General features: G+C 35.4%; 1 protein-coding gene across 2 annotated transcripts in view; it reads right to left on the reverse strand.

Annotated features, from left to right (window-relative positions):
- Positions 1-23,437, reverse strand: part of CNTN5 (contactin 5) — a 1,399,046-nt gene that overhangs the window by 69,297 nt on the left and 1,306,312 nt on the right. For both annotated transcript variants that reach the window (XM_045038579.1, XM_023239314.2), the window contains one exon: positions 9,143-9,292. In XM_045038579.1, the coding sequence (XP_044894514.1) occupies positions 9,143-9,292 (150 nt within the window). The remainder of the gene's footprint in view (positions 1-9,142; positions 9,293-23,437) is intronic.

The raw sequence follows: 23,437 nt of genomic DNA on the forward strand, positions 1-23,437 counted from the left end.
TGTTGTAACTTTAAACTAATACAGTGTTATATGCCAATTATATCTCAATAAAACCAAAAAAGAAAACACACAAAAAAGAAATATTAAGGCTTTAATAGCTAGGCATCAGACATTGTATTTTGTTGTCAAGATCCCAGTGTTTTCATTGGGTACTCTAATTCTAATGGTTTAAATTTCCTAATTGTATACAGATGATCAGTGGAACATATGCTCATTCATTTCCTTTTGAAGTTGGTGAGACACAGTCATCACTTCAGTCAACACTTTGGAGTCCATTTATTTTAATTATATACTTTTATTTACAAAAAAACATATTCATGGTATGTAGAGATTTGACTTAATCTTTCAGAGCCCTTGTGGTATCAAGTTCCATAATTCTTGTTAGAAGTATAAAATTAATATCTAATAAATGCTTTCATTGAGTGGAGACAAATATGTATTTGTTGAAAAATTAAATACATTTTCAATATGGTTAACAAAAACCTGGTTTAGAATTAAGCAACTAGATGCTTTTATCCTTTGTTTTGCTACTGATAAATGTCATGAGCTTATTGGATTAGAGAATCAAGTTTACATGCATGGTTAATGGGTTCAACTCTAATTCTTCTGTTTCTATCTGAGCAATGCTGTTCTATAAATGGATAATGTAATTAATACTTTTCTCATAAGCTGAAAATGCTTTGCTGTTTTAGTGACTTATTTGGCATGTTGAAATGTAGATTATTGTCACGTTTCAACTTATACATTAGAAATATTGTTATAAACACTCAAAGAGACCAAAATATAGTACTTTAATTTAAGCATGCATGACTTTAGGCATGAATCTCCAAGAACTCTTTATAAGTGTAATACTTTGAAAAAGTCAGTAGTTTGTAAAAGTCAATCATGCTAATATCATGCTTTAATTCACGTTAAACTAAACAAAATAAGATAGTATAAAATCATTTGCCAATCTTCTTTTTTCCTGAAAACTTTCTAATATTTATTACAGTAGATGCTTACATAGCCTATTAAATGATACAGGTCTTTAGAGATCTGGGAGAGGCTATATAATTTAAGAGCTTAATGGTAATCCAGCAACTGATTTGAAAACCAAGATACAGAAGAATAGAAAGGAGGAAGGGACATTGTTTATAAGATAATGGTGGGAGTCAAGAGGGAAATTAAAAAAAAAAAAAAACACCTACCTGAATTGAAGTATGTAGCACACAAATATTTCAGTTAACTCAAAATCATTTAAGTTTACTTGATAAAAAGAGTTAAATTTAAATAGTTTCTAAAACAAAAAAGTACTAGTGGTGTATCCTAAAGAGTTCAAATAATGCTTTTACTCCTATCACTAGGATAGATAAGGTGTGTGCACAAATTGAAATACATTTTTGTGGGAATGAGAAAGATCTGGGTTTGGATCTCAAGCTTAGCATTCTAGTTGATTAGTTGAAAATATTTCTTAACTTTTTGTCCTTCAGCTGCTTCACAGAGATAAAATAGTACCTACACTTTAAGGTTTTTTTCATAATTATTTACCATAGTACGTGGAACTATAATTTATAAATACTATGTAATGTTATTATCTACTTAGATTTCAAAAAGAGAAAATGGTGAAGTGTTCTATGATAAACAGTAAAAGTTTAGCATTGAGTCTATACATATATAATCTCAAAAGAAATTATTCTTTTGGAAATCTGGATAATATTGTTTTGATAGTACCATGGGAATTATGCTTTCAAATTTGTTTTAACTTGGAAATGTAGGCAAGATGCTATTTTTTATTTACAAAAGAGGATATTTTAGAAAATGTAAGATTTCTCTGATTTATGAACCTTCTCGTAAATGGCAATAGTCAAAAGCACAGTAGGTTAATATATACAATAAATGATGTTTACCTCAACTCATATTCTCTTAGCTTTATTTATATGGCTCCCCAAGGAAGTAGAAGCAGAGGATGGGTAAAATAATCTTTAAAAGAGATTTGTTGATGTATGTGGTAAAAAGAGGATATTGAAAATGCAAGAGGAAGAAGGAAATCGGGGGGGGGGGAAGAGATAACTTGAAATCACTATCTTTGGTGAAGGGTTAGAATTCCAGCTTTACTTCTTAAGTGGTGACCTTGTACAAGTTTTTAAAACTTTCTACTTCTGTTTTCTCATCTGTAAAATGGGGATAAACACTTCTTGCTTTAGAGGGTTGATATGACAATGAAATGATATCATAAAGGACATGTACTTAGCATAGAGCTTGAACATGGTTCATGATTTATGACTGATATATAGTATTATGGGGACTAGGAAGATATGAAAAGTCATACTTGAGTGTCTTACATTTACTCCTGGGTTGATAACCTTTCATCACTCTTTTATCTTTCATGTTCAAGACTTCTACAACTCTTCCATCATTTTGCTATTAATCAGAAAAGCACATGCCCCAGGGCACGTGGGTGGCTCAGTAAGCTAAATATCTGACTCTTGATTTTAGTTCAGGTCATGATCTCATGGTTTGTGAGATTGAGCCCTGCATAGGGTTCTGTGCTGATGGTGCAGAGCCTGCTTGGGATTCTTTCTCCTCTCTCTGCCCCTCCTCTGCCTCTCTCTCTCTCTCTCTCTCTCTCTCTCTCTCTCTCAAAATAAATAAATAAACATTAAAAAAAGCACATGCCTAAAAATTAGCCAGATTTCTTTTATAAAGGCTTTTGCTAAAATTACTTACTATCTCTGCTTGCAAAGTGCCTCTGAAAATGGAGACCTATTTCTTGAATATATTTTGTAGAAAAAACTTGCGTAGGCCAAAGTAGCTTCATTAGTTAAAAATACTGTCTGCTTCATTTAATAGTATTTTCTTTTAGACTTTCTTAATTACTTCAAATAATGCTTAATTTTTTAATAAATCTTTTTTTAGAAACATGTACTAGAGAGACATTTGTGAACCCTACAACGTTTTGTCTTTTCTTTGCACACATCAATGCCTGACAACAGTAGATTTTCTAATTGTCTCTTATAAGTAATTCTGTCCAAGTCCCATTTGGTCTGGTCTTCAAAGCCCCATTAAATGCCATTTACAAGGCCAATACACATAACCCTAGAGAAAACCAATACAAAAATATTAATTTTATTGTGTTTATTCCATAATTTGTGAACTCAATGAAATTTCCTAAGTAATTATCATGAACAAGAACTGTGAAGGTATAAATAGGAACAAAGCAAGATCCTTTCAGAAGTAGGAAGGTAATGGAGATTGAAAGAACTTTTAATAGGAAATTAAATGAGTCTTCTGGACTTGGATGAATCAAATGTAACCTCAATTTTTAAAGTGAGATTGGCCAGACAAAATCACAGAATTGCTAAGAATTAGAGAAACGAAATTTTATGATCCTTTTCTGTTACCCTCCTTTAGCTCATATATATATATATATATATATATATATATATATATATATATATGATTTTAGCACAAGGAAGGTTTTGGAAAAAATATTGTAAGTTTAGTAGAAAAATGTGTTGTGGCATCTCCTTACATCCTTAGCTGTCAATAGAAGGGAAATGGGAATGTTGTTTCCCTCTCAAGCTAAGTGAGAAGAGGAGGAAATCACTGCTACAGAGTACAGATGCTTACATCTCACATCCTGGCTGAATGCTGTCAAGCTTCAGAATTTTGCAATATGGCCCAGTCTGATGCTATTTTACCAGAGTGGAGACCAAAATAGCTCTTTAGAACAAGTTTGGCAGCTCAGGAATGTGATTACAGGGGGCCAAGTGGACACTATGGAAGGTAAGTTTAATTAGGCTGGCTGGGATCACTCCCAAGTAGACTTCCTGCTAGAGGACAGGATAGTCTCCAAAGAACTCAGTGCATCTTATAAGAGAAAGAAGCACCATGTGGACGAATGCTGTTACACATTGCACTCAACACCCATGTGAGTACTACACCCATGTGAAAACTACCTAAGTAGTTTTCCTCCTTCTTCTTATCTTGCCTATAAAGTGACTGGAGCAGCAGCTGGAAGGTGAGGGAAGAAGTGGAAAGAAAGAAAAGACAAATGAGCTCTTGGTTCAAGCCTATTCTGGGAAAGAACAAGAGAAAGCATGAACTGGATGTGAGATTAAAGTTTTTATTTAATTTATTTTATTTATTTATTTAACTTATTTAAATTAAATTAAAATGGAAGTTTTTAATACCTGAAAGTGATACTTCCCTAATATCTAAAAGTGCCTTGGATGTATATAGTTGGGGCTGAAGTCAGAGATCAGAGGAAGCATAATGGAGAAAATAAAATTATTTTATGTTAAAATTACACAGAGTTCAACTATGATTCAGTGCAGAAAATGCTAAGACTAGGAAAGATTTTCATCTGATTGTCTACTTGACACTCATTTATCTGGCCAAGCATTTACCTATTAAATGTAGAAAAAATATTTTGCTTTCTGTGGCCAGAAATATGTGTGTGTCCTTTTCCATTTCAGAGTCAAGAAAGAATGGCAGGTCAGAATACAATGTGTCAAGCAACTGGAAAACTATATGAATGTGAAACAAATTTTTTAAGCAAGTTCTTTAATTTGACACTTCTCTTTTTCTGCTCCTTTTGTCTTGTCTATGCTATAAGAAACACAGAAAATGGCCATATACTGGTACAATTTCACAATCTACTTATAGCTGGTATCTGGCTAGATAACAAATGCAGCATGGAAAGCTAGACAGGGGTAGAGACGGAGATTTAGAGGAGAGGCATCATGTGTACTGTGCACCACATTCTGAAAGCCTCCCTTGATTCCCAAGCCATCAGGTGGGCTGAGTGGCCAGACTTGATGGTGCAGTCTGTGGCAGAGACTTCTCAATAGGAGGGCATCATGGAGGAGACAGATATAAGCCAAGAAAGTGGATGATACTTATTGTATCAATAGACATACATTTAACCTGAAAATATTTCCTAAATGTGAAAAAAGTGATTTATGCACAATTACTATTGTTAAAACTTCCATTGAACAAAGTAATAACTCATTTACGTTGATGATGATGATGATGATGATGATGATGATAGGTGGCTAATATTAAGCATTTACCATGTACCAGGCACTATGTTAAGCTCTTTACATGCATTATATTATTTAATATAAACAGCCAATGGAGTAGGTTGTGATTGTCTCCATTTTATAAGTGGGAAAATTGAGCCTTGAGCAATTTATATATCTTATCTATTTCACTGCTAATAAACAGCAGATAACATTAATCCAGATCTGCCTAATTCTAAAACTCAAATTTTTAATTACAGGTTGAAGATAGAACCTTCTTTTCTTTCTTTCCTTCTTTCTTTCTTTCTTTCTTTCTTTCTTTCTTTCTTTCTTTCTTTCTTTCTTTTCCTTCCTTCCTTCCTTCCTTCCTTCCTTCCTTCCTTCCTTCCTTCTTTCTTTCTTCTTTCTTTCTTTCTTTCTTTCTTTCTTTCTTTCTTTCTTTCTTTCTTTCTCAATCTCTGTTATTTCATCATAAATTTGTTTTTGATGTTTATTTATTTTTGAGAAAGAGAGAGAGAGACAGAGTGCAAGTGGGGAGGGAGAGAGAGAGAAAGAGACACGGAATCCAGAGTAAGCTCCTGGCTCTGAGCTGTCAACACAGAGCCCGAGTAGGGCTTGAACTCAGGAACCATGAGATCATGACCTGAGCTGAAGTCAGACACCCAACCACCTGAGCCACCCAGGTGCTCTTCTGTTATTTCATTATTTGAAATAAAGAACTGCAGATATTGAGATTTATGCTAAGAGCTTTGATAATAATAAACATTTTATGCTACAGAGAAAACCAAACCTTTCTAAATAATAGATTAAATAGTTAACTCTATCTTATGTCCTTTTCATTTATATTCAACAATTAGTGTTATAAATGCATAAATTATGGAATATTAAAGTTCAATTAAATAAGAAAATTGCTGTTGTATTCATTTTTACATATTTTTCCATTTCTACTGTAGTGTATATTTTACATTCACTTCTTAAATGTGATTTTTTTTCTCTTGTGTTCTCTTTTTAAATGATAGAGAAAGCATTTCCTTTACCCAACCCAAAATAATATATGGGTTTGATGATAGTAACACATTTCCAAAATAAAACAGAATTATATCTATCCGCCTATCTATCTATAATCTATCTATTTATCTATCATCTATTTATCTATCTACTTACCTATCATCTATCTACATATATCATCTACAAAAACTTGTACGAAAATTATACTATAAATAAATAAACACAAATGTGCATTAAAGTAAAAAACATATGTATATTACTATTTTGATATTCTAATAATAAGTCAGATTGACCCAATTTATCTTATATTTATTGACTGTTCAGAGTATTTTGATGAGTCTAAAATTCAAACTATATCTTAGAGGAAACTGCAAAGAAAAATTATTTTTTTTTGGTGTGTGGGAAAGAAACAATCCCAAGGTAAAAATGCTTTACTAAACTTGCATTGGGATTTAGAATATTCAAGTAAATAGGATACTTTTAAAGGAACATAAAACTTTCAACTCAATATCTTGAACGTGAGACCTTTCTCTTTCTCAAGAGCTTCTCTTTCTCAAGTAGCTCTGTTGATTTTCAGAGATTACTTGGTCCGTTAGAACAGGATCATCTTTTAAAATGCAGAACATGTACTTAAAAGAGGCAGAGTATGTCAGTTGAGAGGGCATCTCAGGATATTTGTGTCCCTTTTAATCTGTGCTGCCTGATAAAACAGACACAAATCTCAACACTTGGTTCAGCACCGTTAGTAGTTTTAGCCCTGTGTGGTACCAAAGTACAAGAAGCATTAAGTAGACTGTACAAGCCTTCTTCAACTAACTTTCAAAGGGGTGCATTGCATGCAGTTTTCATGCTATTTCTTTTCTCTTCCATGAGATTTTAACAGACTAAATAAAGTATGCCATGTATATAGAACTAATGATAAAATGGAAAGGCTTGAGTTATATGATTGAGGTAGTTGCAGGAAGAGATGAGGGTCAGGTCTTTCAGAATGTATCATCTGAATGCAATTTAGCTTGAAAAATAAAAGTGCTTTTGCTGAAGTGTTTTTAAATTGTACAAGGAGATTTATACTATAAAAGTCTAAAAGGATTATTCATCTGAAACAGATTATTTATTTTCAAAATGAATATTTATAGAGAGTCTCTGAATTAGGCAGTAATCTTTGCCTTTGTTTAAACACAATTAACAATATGCAAAATAAGGCAGTTTTTTAGAAAATATGTGAGCATAAGTACTAATATTGGCAGTCATTTCAATATCTACATAGTGACTGCATAAAATGAGAAATGAGTAACCTGTTATACTCTTAATTAGTGAACACCTGTACACAATGAAAGCATGGCTGATTTATGAATGCATGAAAATCTAACCAGGCAATTAATATTCAATTTAAAATTCAAACTATTGAAAAAATAGCAGAAAAAAAACAACTTGTACTAGGCAAATCACAAAAGCAGAAAAGTTGGATTTTCTGTGAATGAATCTTTTCCAACATATTTAGGCTACTTTATCTTTTATTTTCTTGATTGCTTAATTTTTATATAGAAATAATTTGAATAACTTTTGTATAGCTATTCCCACTTAGTGCAATAAATTAACCATTTGGTATTTTTGTCTTTTTTTCAAAGGATTAGACCTAGTGTGTTTTAGAGGAAAAAATCAACTCTTTTGATAGTTTATTTTAATTATTATAAGCTTTATTCAATTTGTAAGAATTTACAAATCACATTTTTGGTTCAATTCTATAATCATAACAGAAAATGAACAATTAATTCTTAGTCTTCTATCTATATGTATCTCTTACCTAGGTACTGGTTGGATAGGGGCATTTGAAGGAAATAGAAGGAATATTTCCTTTAATCTGTCAACAAAAACATACAGAGTACCAGTGCCAAAATATTGTCTTAGGTGCTGAAGATATAACACTAAAACATTATACAAAAATCCTCATCCTCAGTGCACTGAAATTCTAATGATTGAGATTCATATATTATCAGAGTGTAAAAATATTAAAATTATTTGTTTTTTTCCTCCTTGTATCTGAAATTTACCCCTTTTTCTGTTTTTGGATTGGTCTCATCAGCATTATTCACATCTGTGTTTGCCTAAGCTAGTGCCCTACTAGACATTTTTTAGTAGACAATTTTATAGGACATAAGAGATAAGTCCTTAAAAGCGACAAGTCCTTATTTAGAAGTCAATAAAACTTTGTTCAAAGTAATACAAACTTTATGAAAATTTTTTCTTTATTTTTTTTTCTTTTTCCAGATTTTGGACTAGATATTTAAATTTTGTTTTTTAATATTTTTAAGTGTTTTAAAGTTTATTTTTGAGAGAGAGCATGCCCGCCCAAGTTGGAGAGGGGCAGAGAAAGAGGAAGAGAATCCTGAACAGGCTCCATTCTGTCAGCACAGAGCCCTATGCGGGGCTCAAACCCTGTAAGCCATGAGATCATGACTTGAGCTGAAATGGAGAGTTGGATGCTTAACCAGCTGAGCCACCCAGGTGTCCCTAAAATTTGTTTTTAAATAAAATTGCTAATTCCTCTATGTGACCATTAAAAACATTTTAGAGATAATTCATTCCAAAAGACCAGAAGAATGCTGTATTTTCTGTCAGGAAGGAGATGGATATTTATTGTACACATAGGTGTCAAGGGGGCAGCAAGTCAACTTAAGATGATGTTTGCCTTTGCAGAGTATAATTTATGACATGTAGGTGGTGAAGGGCAATATAGAGTTCTAAGGAAGTACACTGAAATTAAAGTTTACTGTTAACCACTGGAGAAAAAGAGGTGGGCATATCTATTCTGAATTTTATGGATTTGCTATATCAAATGAGTACATAATTGGAAAAAGAAATTAACTGCTTCAATTTCATGGTAACTTGAAGATGAGTGCTAGGGTTGGGAGGAAATTGAAGCATCTAGATGCATTTGCAGAAACAAGAAGAAAAAGATCTGAAAACAAATAAAATGAAATAATTATTTTAAAGGAAATAATTTTATGATGTCTAGGTAAGTGAATCCAGAAAAAAAAATTATACTAAAGCAAGCAATCATGGTTAATTCAACTTGCTTTCAAAGTGATTAGCGCATGCTAAATTGAATTCTGATTCTCCAAAATTCTTACCTGCTTCATTTGTACGGATCATTCGAGATGGGGTGCTTGGATCTCCAGTCCCAATTGGATTGGTAGCCACCACTCTAAATTCATATTCCACCCAGGGGTTAAGGTCCACTGCCATGGCTGACTCCATGTCACCTGTTATGATTTCTGGGACTATGGAGAGGAAAGAGATTTCATGGCATTAGGAGGACTCAGAAACAGTTACAAATGGCGATCAAGGATATCACAGGTATAACAGAATCAGTAAACTGATGTATAATCCCTTATTACACAAGGTCATGGTGTCATCTCTGGTCTCATTAGTAAAATGAAAATCAATCTTTAGGAAGTAAGCACTTGTCCATATCAAAGATTGTTGTAGTTAATTAGAATTCTTTCATTTCATCTTTATACATAAATTGCTGTAACATAACTTGCCATTATCTACACTAAAAATCATTTTGTCAACCTCTCAGCCTCAAATAAGAAGCTTACTAGTGCTATAATTTAAGCAAATAGTTCTTAAATTTCTAGGGAAATTTCTTGAGCAGTTTGCGTCTCTCAGTTCTGGCAAGCATGCTTAGCCACTTGTCAGTTCAAAGCTGCAAAACCCCTCTAATTTAAAAACAGGTTTGTGGAATCTAAGCAGAAGCTCTGCACTCTTCTTGGAATGATTTTTGTGCTAAAGTTTGATTTTATTAAAACACAAAATTGTCAATACAATTATCATGGAGTAAAATACTTTTACTTAGTATATATGCTATATTTGGGACTGCTTTTCTTGTTCATTCAGCTCTGCTGTCTAGGAAATATTTCAGGAAGAACATTTGTCACAGGTGTGGAAATAGGGAAATAGTAGAACCTTCCTTAGGATATGCAAAGATCCTCTGGATTTATGTCGATACTGGATTTCTGTGTAAGCGTGTTAAGATGGGGGAGGCTCTTGATTTGATGACTATTCAATTTTACTATGACAATATGGAATTTGGGTTTTACATGAAAATATCTTTTGAAATGTGTCAAGAGAATGTTAACAAATATCAGTTCTGTGAAAGGTGAATGATCAGAGCATTGGCAGTGTGGGCTGCCTGACAAACGTCATATTACTGCAAAGCTGAATTTTTTTGAGGCAGTGAAATGAAGACCTGGAGAAAAGTCTGCCTGACTGCACTGGCAGCTGAGCAACATCCTTGGAGTCTAAGACATAGGGGAAAAAAGGCCACTGCTCAGTTCATAGCTTGGTGAAATGCTGCCTGCCAAATATAACATGGGGAGATTTCTCCAGACACTTAGCCCTCCCTATCTCCTAGCCTACACTGTATCATCAATACTTGCTTTGATCCATCAAAGACTTACCTCACTGTTTCATTTACTTCTGTTTACGTCAGTCACCTCAAGCAACTCTAGACATCTAAGTCATCCCTCATCCTTTTTATTCTAATCCCCATAGAATTCTGCACATATCCTTTTCTGCCCTAGTTCCCTTCCTTCTCTACTCTGTGAAATCTGTTTACTGTGACCTCTGGAATTCATAATCCTTTATTAGCAAAATCTCCTGTATATCATTTTCCTTCCTGAACATCCTTCCAACTTTTACTTTAATATAATCCTGAATCTCCAGTAAGGAAATTTTATGCCTCTGAAGGGATGGCTTTCTTAAGATATAGTAGACAAGAGTAACCAGTCCATCTTGGTTGTGTACACCCTCTCCTTTGTCTCCAATGGATTTTTTTCCATTAGCATATAAGCATGAAGGTATTTTCCCGACCACAACCCTGCAAAAACAAAACAAAATTCTCTCAAAACTTCCTCTCCTTCTAGCCTTCATCCAGTTTCTACTTCTTGAGAGCTGTTTGTGCTATTATTTGCTGTCTCTAATTATTTTCCTTTTTACTCACTCTAAACATAAAGATGGGAAGAAGATATCCTACCTTTAAGCTCTTACCCCCAGCTTTCTCCCATAACCACTCCTGTCAAGATTGCCAATGGTCTTTATTACTAACCCTATTGTCAGGTCTCTGTTCCTCATCTTTCTTGACCTAACATCATTCTTTGACACATTCTTTTTTCTTTGAAATACTTTTTAAAACATAACTTCTGTTTTTTCTGACATGACTATGTCTTATTAGTCACCATTGCTGATTTCTTTTCATCTTTTAGATTTACCTAGTTCTACTAACTCCTTGGTGATCTTATCTAGTTTTATGGTTTTAAATACCTTCTGTGTGCTATGACACCAATTATTTTCATCCATGAGCCTCTTCCCTAGACTCCAAACTCATTTGTCCAATGGCCTAATGGACATTTCTATTTGGATAGGGTTCTCAACCTTAAATTCCACCTCCTATTTCTGAAGTATTCCCTATTCAGTGAATGATAATTGTATTCTTATGGGTGTTGTAGCCAAGGTCTTGGAGTTATCCTGGATTCCTTTCTTTTCTCCTTGTCTCACTTTAACCCATAGGCAAATTATAAAATTGCTGATATCAAAATATGATTTCTTCACTTCCTTTTGCAACAGAACTTCTTAAAAGTTTTGTCTATGTTTTCTTTCATTCTTTCTTTTTTTAATGAATTAACATACAGTGATATATTAGATTCAGGTGTACAATATAATGATTCAAAAATTCTATGCATTACTCAGTGCTCATCAAGAGAAATGTGCTGTTGATTCCCTTTATCTTTTTACCCTTTCCCCCACCTACTTCCTTTCTGACAACCACCAGTTTGTTCTCAGTATTTAAGAGTCTCTGTTTTTTTGTTTGTTTGTTTGTACCTTCTTTCTGTTTGTTTTTGTTTCTTAAATTCCACATATAAGTGAAATCATATGGTATTTGTCTTTCTCTGACTGACTTCACTTAGCATTATACTCTCTAGGTCCATCCATATTGTTGCAAATAACAAGATCTCATTCTTTTTATGGCTTTTTAACATTCCATTATATACATGTAGCATATCTTCTTTATCCATTCATCTATCAACAGACGCTTGGGTTGCTTCCAATCTTGACAATTATAAAAAAGTACTACAATAAATATAAGGGTGGGTATATCTTTTTAAATTAGTGTTTCCTTTTTCTTTGGGTAAATACCCAATAGTGGAATGACTCATTCATATGGTTATTCTATTTTTAATTTTTTGAGGAACCTCCATACTGTTTTCCATAGTGGCTGCACCAATTTGCATTCCTATCAACAGTGCCCAAAGCTTCATTTTCTCTACATTGTTGCCAACATTTATTATTTTTTACCTTGTTGATACTAGCCATTTTGACTAGTGTATATCTCACTGTGGTTTTAATTTGTATTTCCCTGATGATTAGTGATATTGAGCATCTTTGCATGTGTCTTTTGGTCATCTGTATGCCTTCTTTGCAAAAATGTATATTCAGGCCCTCTGCTCATTTTTAAATCAGATTATTTGTTTTTTTTTTTTTTTTGGTGTTGCATTTATATATATTGGATATTTACTCCTTATCAGATATATTATTTGCTAATATATTCCCCCATTCAGTAAGTTGCCTTTTTGTTTTATTAATGTTTAATTCACTGTGTAAAAGCTTTTTATTTTGGTGTAATCCTAATAGTTTAATTTTGCTATTATTTCCCTTTCCATAGGAGACACATCTAGAAAAATGTTGCTATGGCTGATATAAAAGGAATTACTGCCTATGCTTTCTTTTAGGAATTTAATGGTTTCAGGTCTTACACTTAGGTCTTTAAACTATTTTGAGTTTATTATTGTGTATGGTGTAAGAATGTGGTCCAGTTTTAATTCTGTTGCATGTAGCTGTCCAGTTTTCCCAACACCATTTACTGAAGAGGGTATCTTTTCCCTATTGTATATTCTTGTCTCCTTTGTTGTAGATTAATTGACTATATATGCATGAGTTTATTTTGGGGGTCCTTATACTGTTCTATTGATCTATGTGTCTACTTCTGTGCTAGTACCATGCTGCTTTGATTACTACAGCTTTGTAGTATATCTTGAAATCTGGGAATGTGATACCTCCAGCTTTGTTCTTTTTTTTTTTTTTTTCAATATTGCTTTGGTTATTCAGGGTCTTTTATTGTTCCATACAAATTTTAGTATTTCTGTGAAAAAATGCTATTGGCATTTTAATAGGGATTACTTGAAGTCTGTAGATTGCTTTGGATACAATGGACATTTAAACAATATTGGTTCTTCCAATCTATCAACATGGAATATCTTTTCATTTGTTTGTGTCATCTTTAATTTCTTTCATCAGCGTTATAGTTTTCAAAGTACCAGTCTTTCACTTCCTTGGATAACTTTAGACTAGGTATTTCATTATTTTTGGTGCAACTATAAGTGGAATTGTTATTTTAAAATTTTTCTTTCCTCTACTTCATTACTATTATATAGAAATGCAACAGATTTCTGTGTATTAATTTTGTGTCCTCTGACTTTACTGAATTAATTTATCAGTTCTAGTAGTTTTTTGTGGAGTCTTTAGGGTAGTATCTATATAGTATCACGTCATCTGCAAATAGTGAGGTTTACTTCTTTCCTACCAATTTGGTGGCCTTTTATTAATTTTTCTTGTCTGATTTCTGTGGCTAGGAATTCCAGTGTTATTTTAAATAAAAGTGGTGAAAGAGGACATCCTTGTCTTGGGTTCTGATCTTAGAGGAAAGGCTCTCAGTTTTCACCATTGAGCTATGGGGTTTTCATGCATGGCCTTTATTATGTTGTCAGATATGTTCCTTCAATACTTTGTTAAGTTTTTTTTTTTTTTTTATCATGAATGGATGTAGTTCTTTGTCAAATGCTTTTTCTGCACCTATTGAGATGATCATAGGATTTTTATCCTTTGTCTTGTTAATGTGGTATATCACACTGCTTGATTTGCAAATACTGAAACACGGTGCATCCCACTTATTGTGGCAAATGACCTCCTATTTTGAACCCATTTTTGTGAGACTTTAGTCTTTATTATTTTACTAAAATTACTATTGTCAAGGTAACCAATGACCTCCATGTTGCTAAGATCAATGATAAATTCTCAATCTTCATCACACTTCACGTGTCAGTAGCATTTGACACAGTTGACTACTTCCTTTTCCTTAATGAATTTTATTCTTTTGTCTTCCAGGATATCACATTGTCTTGGTTTTCCTTTTAACTAAATGGTTAGTTTTCTTTTGTATCCTTTGTCTTTTTCCTCTTTTCTACAACTTCTTATTATTGAAATGCTCCAGGGCTCAATTTTCCTACTTTTTTCTTCTTTATTCATTCATTTCATTCATAAAGTTCATATACTTTACATGACATGCAATCTTATGTTTATAAAAGAAATTTATATGCCAATAACTTTCCAGTTTATATCTTTATTCTAAACCTCTCTCTTAAACTGAATCCTCATATATCTAATTGCCTATGCTTAGGGGCTCTATATCCACACATACAGGGGCCCTATAACCACAGTGAACCCCTGTATTCACTGGGGGTTAAGGCTTCAACATATAAACTTTGGAGGAGTCACAATTCAGTCCACATCAGGCAGGTTTCAATTTTAAATAAAATGATCAGGATAAGTCTCATTGAGAAGACACAGTTGAGTGAAGTTTTAAAGGAAATGTGGATTTAGTTATGCCAATATCTAGGGGAGAAGCATGTCAGGTAAAAGGCACAACTAGTGTAAAGGTACTAGAAGCATTATATGTAAGAACATTAGAATATTGGTGAGTCAGGAGCAAAGTGAGCTCTGGGGAAAATGATAAAGATGAATGGAGAATGATAGAAGATGATAGGACCAAGTCACATAGGAGTTGGGTTTTCATTCTGAAAGAAATGGAGAGACACTGGAAGACTGATATTCTAAGTCTTATCTTTAATACATTAGTTCAGACTATGTTGAGAATAGGAAGGGGGCGCCTGGGTGGCTCAGTTGGTTAAGTGTCTGACTTCGGCTCAGGTCATGATCTCATGGTTCAATGGTTCGTGGGTTTGAGCCCCACATCGGGCTCTGTGCTGACAGCTCAGAGGCTTGAGCCTGTTTCGGATTCTGTGTCCCCCTCTCTCTCTGCCCTTCTCCTGCTCACGCTTTGTCTCTGTCTCTCAAATAAATAAACATTGAAAAAAATTTAAAGAACCTTTAAAAAAATAGGAAGTAATTATACTTAAATGAGGTAACAAGGATGGGGCTCTTATCTGGTAGAATTAGTGTCCTTATAAGAAGAGATTCCAGAGCACTCACTTCCTTTTTTCTCTTCCATGTGAGGACACAGTGAGAAGGCTGCAGTTGCAAGCCAGGAGGAGAGTTCTCACCAAGAATTAAATCAAATTGGCCGGCACCAAGATCTTAGAATTCCAAGGCTTTAGAAATGTGAGAAGAAAAAGTTCTGTTATTTAAACCACCAAGTTTATGGTCTTTTGTTATGGTAGCCTCAGCAGACAAATACACTGCCTATACCATAATACTTCTGATCCTCCTTACAAGATTTCTTTAATTTTTTTGTTCACTAACTTATTTGTGTTGTTTCGTTTTTATTTTTTATTTAAATTTTAGTTAGTTAACATATAGTGCAATATTGGTTTCAGGAGTTGAATTCAGTGATTTATCACTTACATGCAACAACCAGTGTCATCACAAGTGCCCTCCTTAGTACCCATCACCTCTCTAGTCCATCCCCCACCCACCTCCCTCCATCATCCGTCAATTTCTTCTCTATCAAGAGTCTCTTGTGCTTTGATTCCCTCTCTTCTTTTCATCGCCACTTCCCATATATTCATCAGTTTTGTTTCTTAAATTCCACATATGAGTAAAATCATCTGGTATTTGTTTTTCTCTGACTTATTTTGCTTAGCATAATACACTTTAGCTCTATCCACGTTGTTGTAAATGGCAAGATTTCATTCTTTTTGTTGGCTGAATAATCATCCATTGTATAAATACCATATCTTCTTTATTCATTTATCAGTCAATGGATTTTTGGGCTCTTGCCATAGTTTGGTTATTGTTGATAATGCCGCCATAAACATTGGGGGTGAATGTACCCCTTCATATATGTATTTTTGTATCTTTTGGGTAAATACCTAATAGTGCAGTTGCTGGATCCTTGGGTGGTTCTATTTTTAGTGTTTTGAGGAACCTCCATACTATTCTCCATAGTGGTTGCACCAGTTAGTTTTCCCACCAGCAGCGCAAGAGAGTTCCCCTTTCTCCACATCCTCACCGACAACTGTTGTTTCTTATGTTGTTCATTTAAGCCATTCTGATGGGTGTCAGGTGGTACTTCATCATGCTTTTCATTTGTATTTCCCTGATGATGAGTGATGTTGAGCATCTTTCCATGTGTCTTTTAGCTATATGGATGTCTTCTTTGGAAAATGGTCTATTCATGTCTTCTGCCCCTTTCTTAACTGGGTTGTTTTTGGGTGATGAAATTGACAAGTTCTTTATAGATTTTGAATACTAAACCTTTATCAGATTTGTTGTTTACAAATATCTTCTCCCATTCTGTAGGTTGACTTTTAGTTTTATTGATTGTTTCCTTGGCTGCACAGAACCTTTTTATCTTGATAAAGTGCCAATAGTTCATGTTAGCTTTTGTTTCCCTTGTCTTTGGTGATGTGACTGGTGAAGTTGCTGTGGCCTAGGTCAAAGAGGTTTCTGCCTGTGTTCTTCTCTTGGATTTTGATGGTTTCCTGTCTCACATTTAGGTCTTCAATCCACTTTGTATTTTTGTGTGTGGTGTAAGAAAGTGGTCCAGTTTCATTCTTCTGCATGTCGCTGTCCAGGGTTCCCAACATCATTTGTTGAAGGGACTGTCTTTTGTCCATTGGATATTCTTTCCTGCCATGTTGAAGATCATTTCACCATACAGTTGTGGGTCCATTTCTGGGTTTTCTATTCCATTCCATGGTTCCATGTGTCTGTTTTTTGTGCCAATACCATACTGTCTTGATGACTATAGATTTGTACTTGTTTATTATGTTCCCTCTTTATTGTTTGTCCTCACCCATGAGAATACAATATCTGCAAGGATAGGGCCTAGAATACTACCTGGAAGGTGTTTGACAAATTTATATTGAATGAATGAAAGAGGAGTTCAAATTGCCAAGTGTGATAAAAATTACATTTAATTTCAGTTTTAACCTTGATGTAATTATTTCAGGCTTTACATTAAAAAAGAAAACGAATATAAACTATAAAAATCCTTCTTCCCAAAGGTACATATATTTATATTTTCTTAGAAATAACTATAGGTTTTATTTTTTTTTCAATATATGAAATTTATTGTCAAAATGGTTTCCATACAACACCCAGAGCTCATCCCAAAAGGTGCCCTCCTCAATACCCATCACCCACCCTCCCCTCCCTCCCACCACCCATCAAACCTCAGTTTGTTCTCAGTTTTTAAGAGTCTCTTATGCTTTGGCTCTCTCCCACTCTAACCTCTTTTTTTTCCTCCCCCTCCCCCATGGGTTTCTGTTAAGTCTCTCAGGATCCACATAAGAGTGAAAACATATGGTATCTGTCTTTCTCTGTATGGCTTATTTCACTTATATCACACTCTCCAGTTCCATCCACGTTGTTACAAAGGGCCATATTTCATTTTTTCTCATTGCCACGTAGTATTCCATTGTGTATATAAAACACAATTTCTTTATCCATTCATCAGTTGATGGACATTTAGGCTCTTTCCCTAATTTGGCTATTGTTGAGAGTGCTGCTATAAACATTGGTGTACAAGGGCCCCTATGCATCAGTACTCCTGTATCCCTTGGGTAAATTCCCAGCAGTGCTATTGCTGGGTCATAGGGTAGGTCTATTTTTAATTTTCTGAGGAACCTCCACACTGCTTTCCAGAGTGGCTGCACCAATTTGCATTCCCACCAACAGTGCAAGAGGGTTCCCATTTCTCCACATCCTCTCCAGCATCTATAGTCTCCTGATTTGTTCATGTTGGTCACTCTGACTGGCGTGAGGTGATATCTGAGTGTGGTTTTGATTTGTATTTCCCTGATGAGGAGCGACATTGAGCATCTTTTCATGTGCCTGTTGGCCATCTGAATGTCTTCTTTAGAGAAGTGTCTATTGATGTTTTCTGCCCATTTCTTCACTGGGTTATTTGTTTTTCGGGTGTGGAGTTTGGTGAGCTCTTTATAGATTTTGGATACTAGCCCTTTGTCCGATATGTCATTTGCAAATATCTTTTCCCATTCCGTTGGTTGCCTTTTAGTTTTGTTGGTTGTTTCCTTTGCTGTGCAGAAGCTTTTTATCTTCATAAGGTCCCAGTAATTCACTTTTGCTTTTAATTCCCTTGCCTTTGGGGATGTGTCGAGTAAGAGATTGCTACGGCTGAGGTCAGAGAGGTCTTTTCCTGCTTTCTCCTCTAGGGTTTTGATGGTTTCCTGTCTCACATTCAGGTCCTTTATCCATTTTGAGTTTATTTTTGTGAATGGTGTGAGAAAGTGGTCTAGTATCAACCTTCTGCATGTTGCTGTCCAGTTCTCCCAGCACCATTTGTTAAAGAGACTGTCTTTTTCCCATTGGATGTTCTTTCCTGCTTTGTCAAAGATGAGTTGGCCATATGTTTGTGGGTCTAGTTCTGGGGTTTCTATTCAATTCCATACATCTATGTGTCTGTTTTTGTGCCAATACCATGCTGTCTTGATGATGACAGCTTTGTAGTAGAGGCTAAAGTCTGGGATTGTGATGCCTCCTGCTTTGGTCCTCTTCTTCAAAATCACTTTGGCTATTCAGGGCCTTTTGTGTTTCCATATGAATTTTAAGATTGCTTGTTCTAGTTTCGAGAAGAATGCTGGTGCAGTTTTGATTGGGATTGCATTGAATGTGTAGATTGTTTTGGGTATTATTGACATTTTGACAATATTTATTCTTCCAATCCATGAGCATGGAATGTCTTTCCATTTCTTTATATCTTCTTCAATTACCTTCATAAGCTTTCTATAGTTTTCAGCATACAGATCTTTTACATCTTTGGTTAGATTTATTCCTAGGTATTATATGCTGCTTAGTGCAATTGTGAATGGGATCAGTTTCTTTATTTGTCTTTCTGGTGCTTCATTGTTAGTGTATAAGAATGCAACTGATTTCTGTACATTGATTTTGTATCCTGCAACTTTGTGAATTCATGTATCAGTTCTAGCAGACTTTCGGTGGAGTCTATCAGATTTTCCATGTATCATCCAATGTATCATTCAGGGCCCTTGTTTTTTTATTGACCGTGTGTTTAGATGATCTATCCATTTCTGTAAGTGGGGTGTTAAAGTCCCCTGCAATTACCACATTCTTAGCAATAAGGTAGCTTATGTTTATGAGTAATTGTTTTATATACTTGGGGGCTCCCGTATTTGGTGCATAGACATTTATAACTGTTAGCTCTTCCTGATGGATAGACCCTGTAATGAGTATATAATGCCCTTCTTCATCTCTTGTTCCAGCCTTTAATTTAAAGTCTAGTTTGTCTGATATAAGTTTGGCTACTCCAGCTTTCTTTTGGCTTCCAGTAGCATGATAAATAGTTCTCCATCCCTTCACTCTCAACCTAAAGGTGTCCTCAGGTCTAAAATGAATCTCTTGTAGACAGCAAATAGATGGGTCTTGTTTTTTTTAATCCATTCTGATACCCTATGTCTTTTGGTTGGCACATTTAGTCCATTTACATTCAGTGTTATTATAGAAAGATACGGGTTTAGAGTCATTGTGATGTTTGTATGTTTTATGCTTGTAGTGATGTCTCTGGTACTTTGTCTCACAGGATTCCCCTTAGGATCTCTTGTAGGGCTGGCTTAGTGGTGACGAATTCCTTCAGTTTTTGTGTGTTTGGGAAGACCTTTATCTCTCCTTCTATTCTAAATGACAGACTTGCTGGATAAAGGATTCTCGGCTGCATATTTTTTCTGTTCATCACATTGAAGATCTCCTGCCATGCCTTTCTGGCCTGCCAAGTTTCAAAAGAGAGATCTGTCACGAGTCTTATAGGTCTCCCTTTATATGTTAGGGCCTGTTTTTTCCCTTGCTGCTTTCAGAATTTTCTCTTTATCCTTGTATTTTGCCAGTTTCACTATGATATGTCGTGCAGAAGATCGATTCAAGTTACATCTGAAGGGAGTTCTCTGTGCCTCTTGGATTTCAATGCCTTTTTCCTTCCCCAGTTCAGGGAAGTTCTCAGCTATTATTGCTTAAGTACACCTTCACCACCTTTCCCTCTCTCTTCCTCCTCTGTGATACCAATTATGAGTATATTATTTATTTTTAGTGTATCACTTAGTTTTCTATTTTTCCCCTCATACTCCTGGATTTTTTTAATCTCTCTTTTTCTCAGCTTCTTCTTTTTCCACAATTTTATCTTCTAGTTCACCTATTTTCTCTTCCGCCTCTTCAATCCAAGCCGTGGTCGTTTCCATTTTATTTTGCAGCTTGTTTATAGCGTTTTTTAGCTCCCCTGACTCTTCCTTAGTCCCTTGATCTCTGTAGCAAGAGATTCTCTGTTGTCCTCTATACTGTTTTCAAGCCCAGCGATTAATTTTATGACTATTATTCTAAATTCACTTTCTGTTATATCATTTAAATCCTTTTTGATCAGTTCATTAGCTGTTGTTATTTCCTGGAGATTCTTCTGAGGGGAATTCTTCGGTTTGGTCATTTTGGATAGTCCCTGGAGTGGTGCGGAACTGCAGGGCACTTCTCCTGTGCTGTGGTGTATAACTGGAGTTGGTGGGCGGGGCCGCAGTCAGACCTGATGTCTGCCCCCAGCCCACCACTGGGGCCACAGTCAGACTGGTGTTTGCCTTCTCTTCCCCTCTCCTAGGGGTGGGATTCACTGTGGGGTGATGTGGCCCATCTGGGCTACTTGCACACTGCCAGGCTTGTGGTGCTGGGGATCTGGCATATTAGCTGGGGTGGGTAGGCAAGGTGCACGGGGGCAGGAGGGGCAGGCTTAGCTCACTTCTCCTTAGGTGATCCACTTCAGGAGGGGCCCTGTGGCAGCAGGAGGGAGTCAGACCAGCTGTCGGAGGGGTGGCTATTCAGAAGCACAGCGTTGGGTATTTGCTCAGAGCAAGCAAGTTCCCTGGCAGGAACCAGTTCCCTTTGGGATTTTGGCTGGGGGATGGGCGAGGGAGATGGCGCTGGTGAGCGCCTTTGTTCCCTGCCAAACTGAGCTCTGTTCTCCCTGGGCTCAGCAACTCTCCCTCCCTTTGTCCTCCAGCCTTCCCGCTTTCCTAGCAGAGCTGTTAACTTATGACTCCCAGATGCTAAGTCCCGCTTGCTGTCAGAACACAGTCCATCAGGCCCCTCCACTTTTGCAAGCCAGACTCAGGGGCTCTGCTTGGCAGGCGGGCCACCCCTCTGCCCCGGCTCCCTCCTGCCAGTCTGTGGAGGGTGCACTGCCTTGCCGCCCTTCCTACCCTCTTCTGTGGGCCTCTTGTCTGGGCTTGGCTCCGGAGACTCTGTTCTGCTAATCCTTTGGCAGTTTTCTGGGGTATTTAGGCAGGTGTAGGTGCAATCTAAGTGATCAGCAAGACGCGCGGTGAGCCCAGTGTCCTCCTATTCCGCCATCTTCTAATATAGGTTTTAAAGTCTCTCCCTCACCCTATATTCTAAATCTAATCCCTCTTTAAAAACTAAATAAAAATATTTATAAATTCTAATTTTTTGCTTCTTGTAAGTAGTATATACTGAAGATATTAATATTTTTGATGAAATAACATTTTATGAAATAAATTAAAAACAAACTTTTATAAAATTAGGATTTTGTTTTCAAGTGCAATATTGTGGAGATAAAAGGTAGTGGTGAATGTATGCTAAAATATATATATTTTTTTAATTTTTTTTCAACGTTTATTTATTTTTTTGGGGACAGAGAGAGACAGAGCATGAACGGGGGAGGGGCAGAGAGAGAGGGAGACACAGAATCGGAAACAGGCTCCAGGCTCCGAGCTATCAGCCCAGAGCCCGACGCAGGGCTCGAACTCACGGACCGCGAGATCGTGACCTGGCTGAAGTCGGACACTTAACCGACTGTGCCACCTAGGCGCCCCTATAATATATATTTTTAAAACCTTGAAGGTACTTGTTATAAAGATTTTTTTTTTCTGGAAGTATGGGAACAAGATATTTTCAAAGAGAATATCTGCTTCAGTGAGAATACAGTGATTGAAAATGATTAAAAAGTGACTAAAAATAGTGAAGAACCCCATATTGATTCAGGGAGAGAAGCTTGTTAAAATGACTTTGTTTGTAAAAGAATTGCATCCTAGAATTTAATTACATAATTTAATAAGGTAAATAAGTCTGTCTTGTGACAAATTTAATCAAGCAATCAATCAGTGGAAAATATATGCAGATAGAAGACATATCCACTGAAAGAATAGTTAAGAAACATGTGTGAATTAAGTAAACAATGACCAATACATTCTATGATTATAGGTGATTTTGTTATTCCTAAGAGGACACAATAAAATAGTAAACTGGGTAATACTATTCAATAACATAAAGAAAAAAATCAGGTTTCCACATCAAAAGCCATTTATTTTAACAGAAAAGGGGTCTGCAAGTGAAATTGTCTATTTCCTATGGCTATTTTCATACTTCCTTCAAAATGAATGAATTGGTCACATTCACAGTCACATTTTAGTCTGATTGTTGAACAGGCAATATTAATAAGTTAATTTTAAGTATCATTAGTTAGAATGTCTATATGCATGCAACTCATCACTTGGCAAAAATAAGTAATTCACTATTTTGTGTATAAAGAATCTTAGGTAATTTTTAAATACTCACTTATTAACTGCATTAACTTTATCAGAGAATTCAAATGCCAGATCCATTTCTTCTTTCTAATAGATATTTCTGCATTAGAGTTTATCTCTACTGAAGTTGATTTAGATGAAAAACAACTATCAAAACAAAAGGTCCACTGGCCTTTTGGGTCCACTGGGAACTAATGTGGTTCCAAAGGGACTTCTTTCCTTATTATAGGCATGAAAAAAAGTTGTGGTCAGATTTAGCTGGGGACTAAAACCATTTAAAATTGTACTTTAGAGTAGGTAAAAGTTGAGTACTCCTCCTGGGCATGCTTGCCTTGAGGATGGCATGGAGAAATGGAGAAATGAATGACCTCATTAGATAAGGAGTCATCTTGCTAGAATCTTATTACTTATCTATTACTCTAAATAATTACTCTAGAAAATTATCTATTAGACTCTATTACTTAGAGTCTTATCAAGAGCAAATAAAATTGATCATTTATAGAAATATATATCTGAGAAATATGTATTTCCTTATAATTATAGTACAAACATAAATTTCTTAATGAGTACTTG

The sequence above is a fragment of the Felis catus genome, chromosome D1 (genome assembly GCF_018350175.1).
Source record: "Felis catus isolate Fca126 chromosome D1, F.catus_Fca126_mat1.0, whole genome shotgun sequence".
Classification (NCBI taxonomy): Eukaryota; Metazoa; Chordata; class Mammalia; order Carnivora; family Felidae; genus Felis; species Felis catus.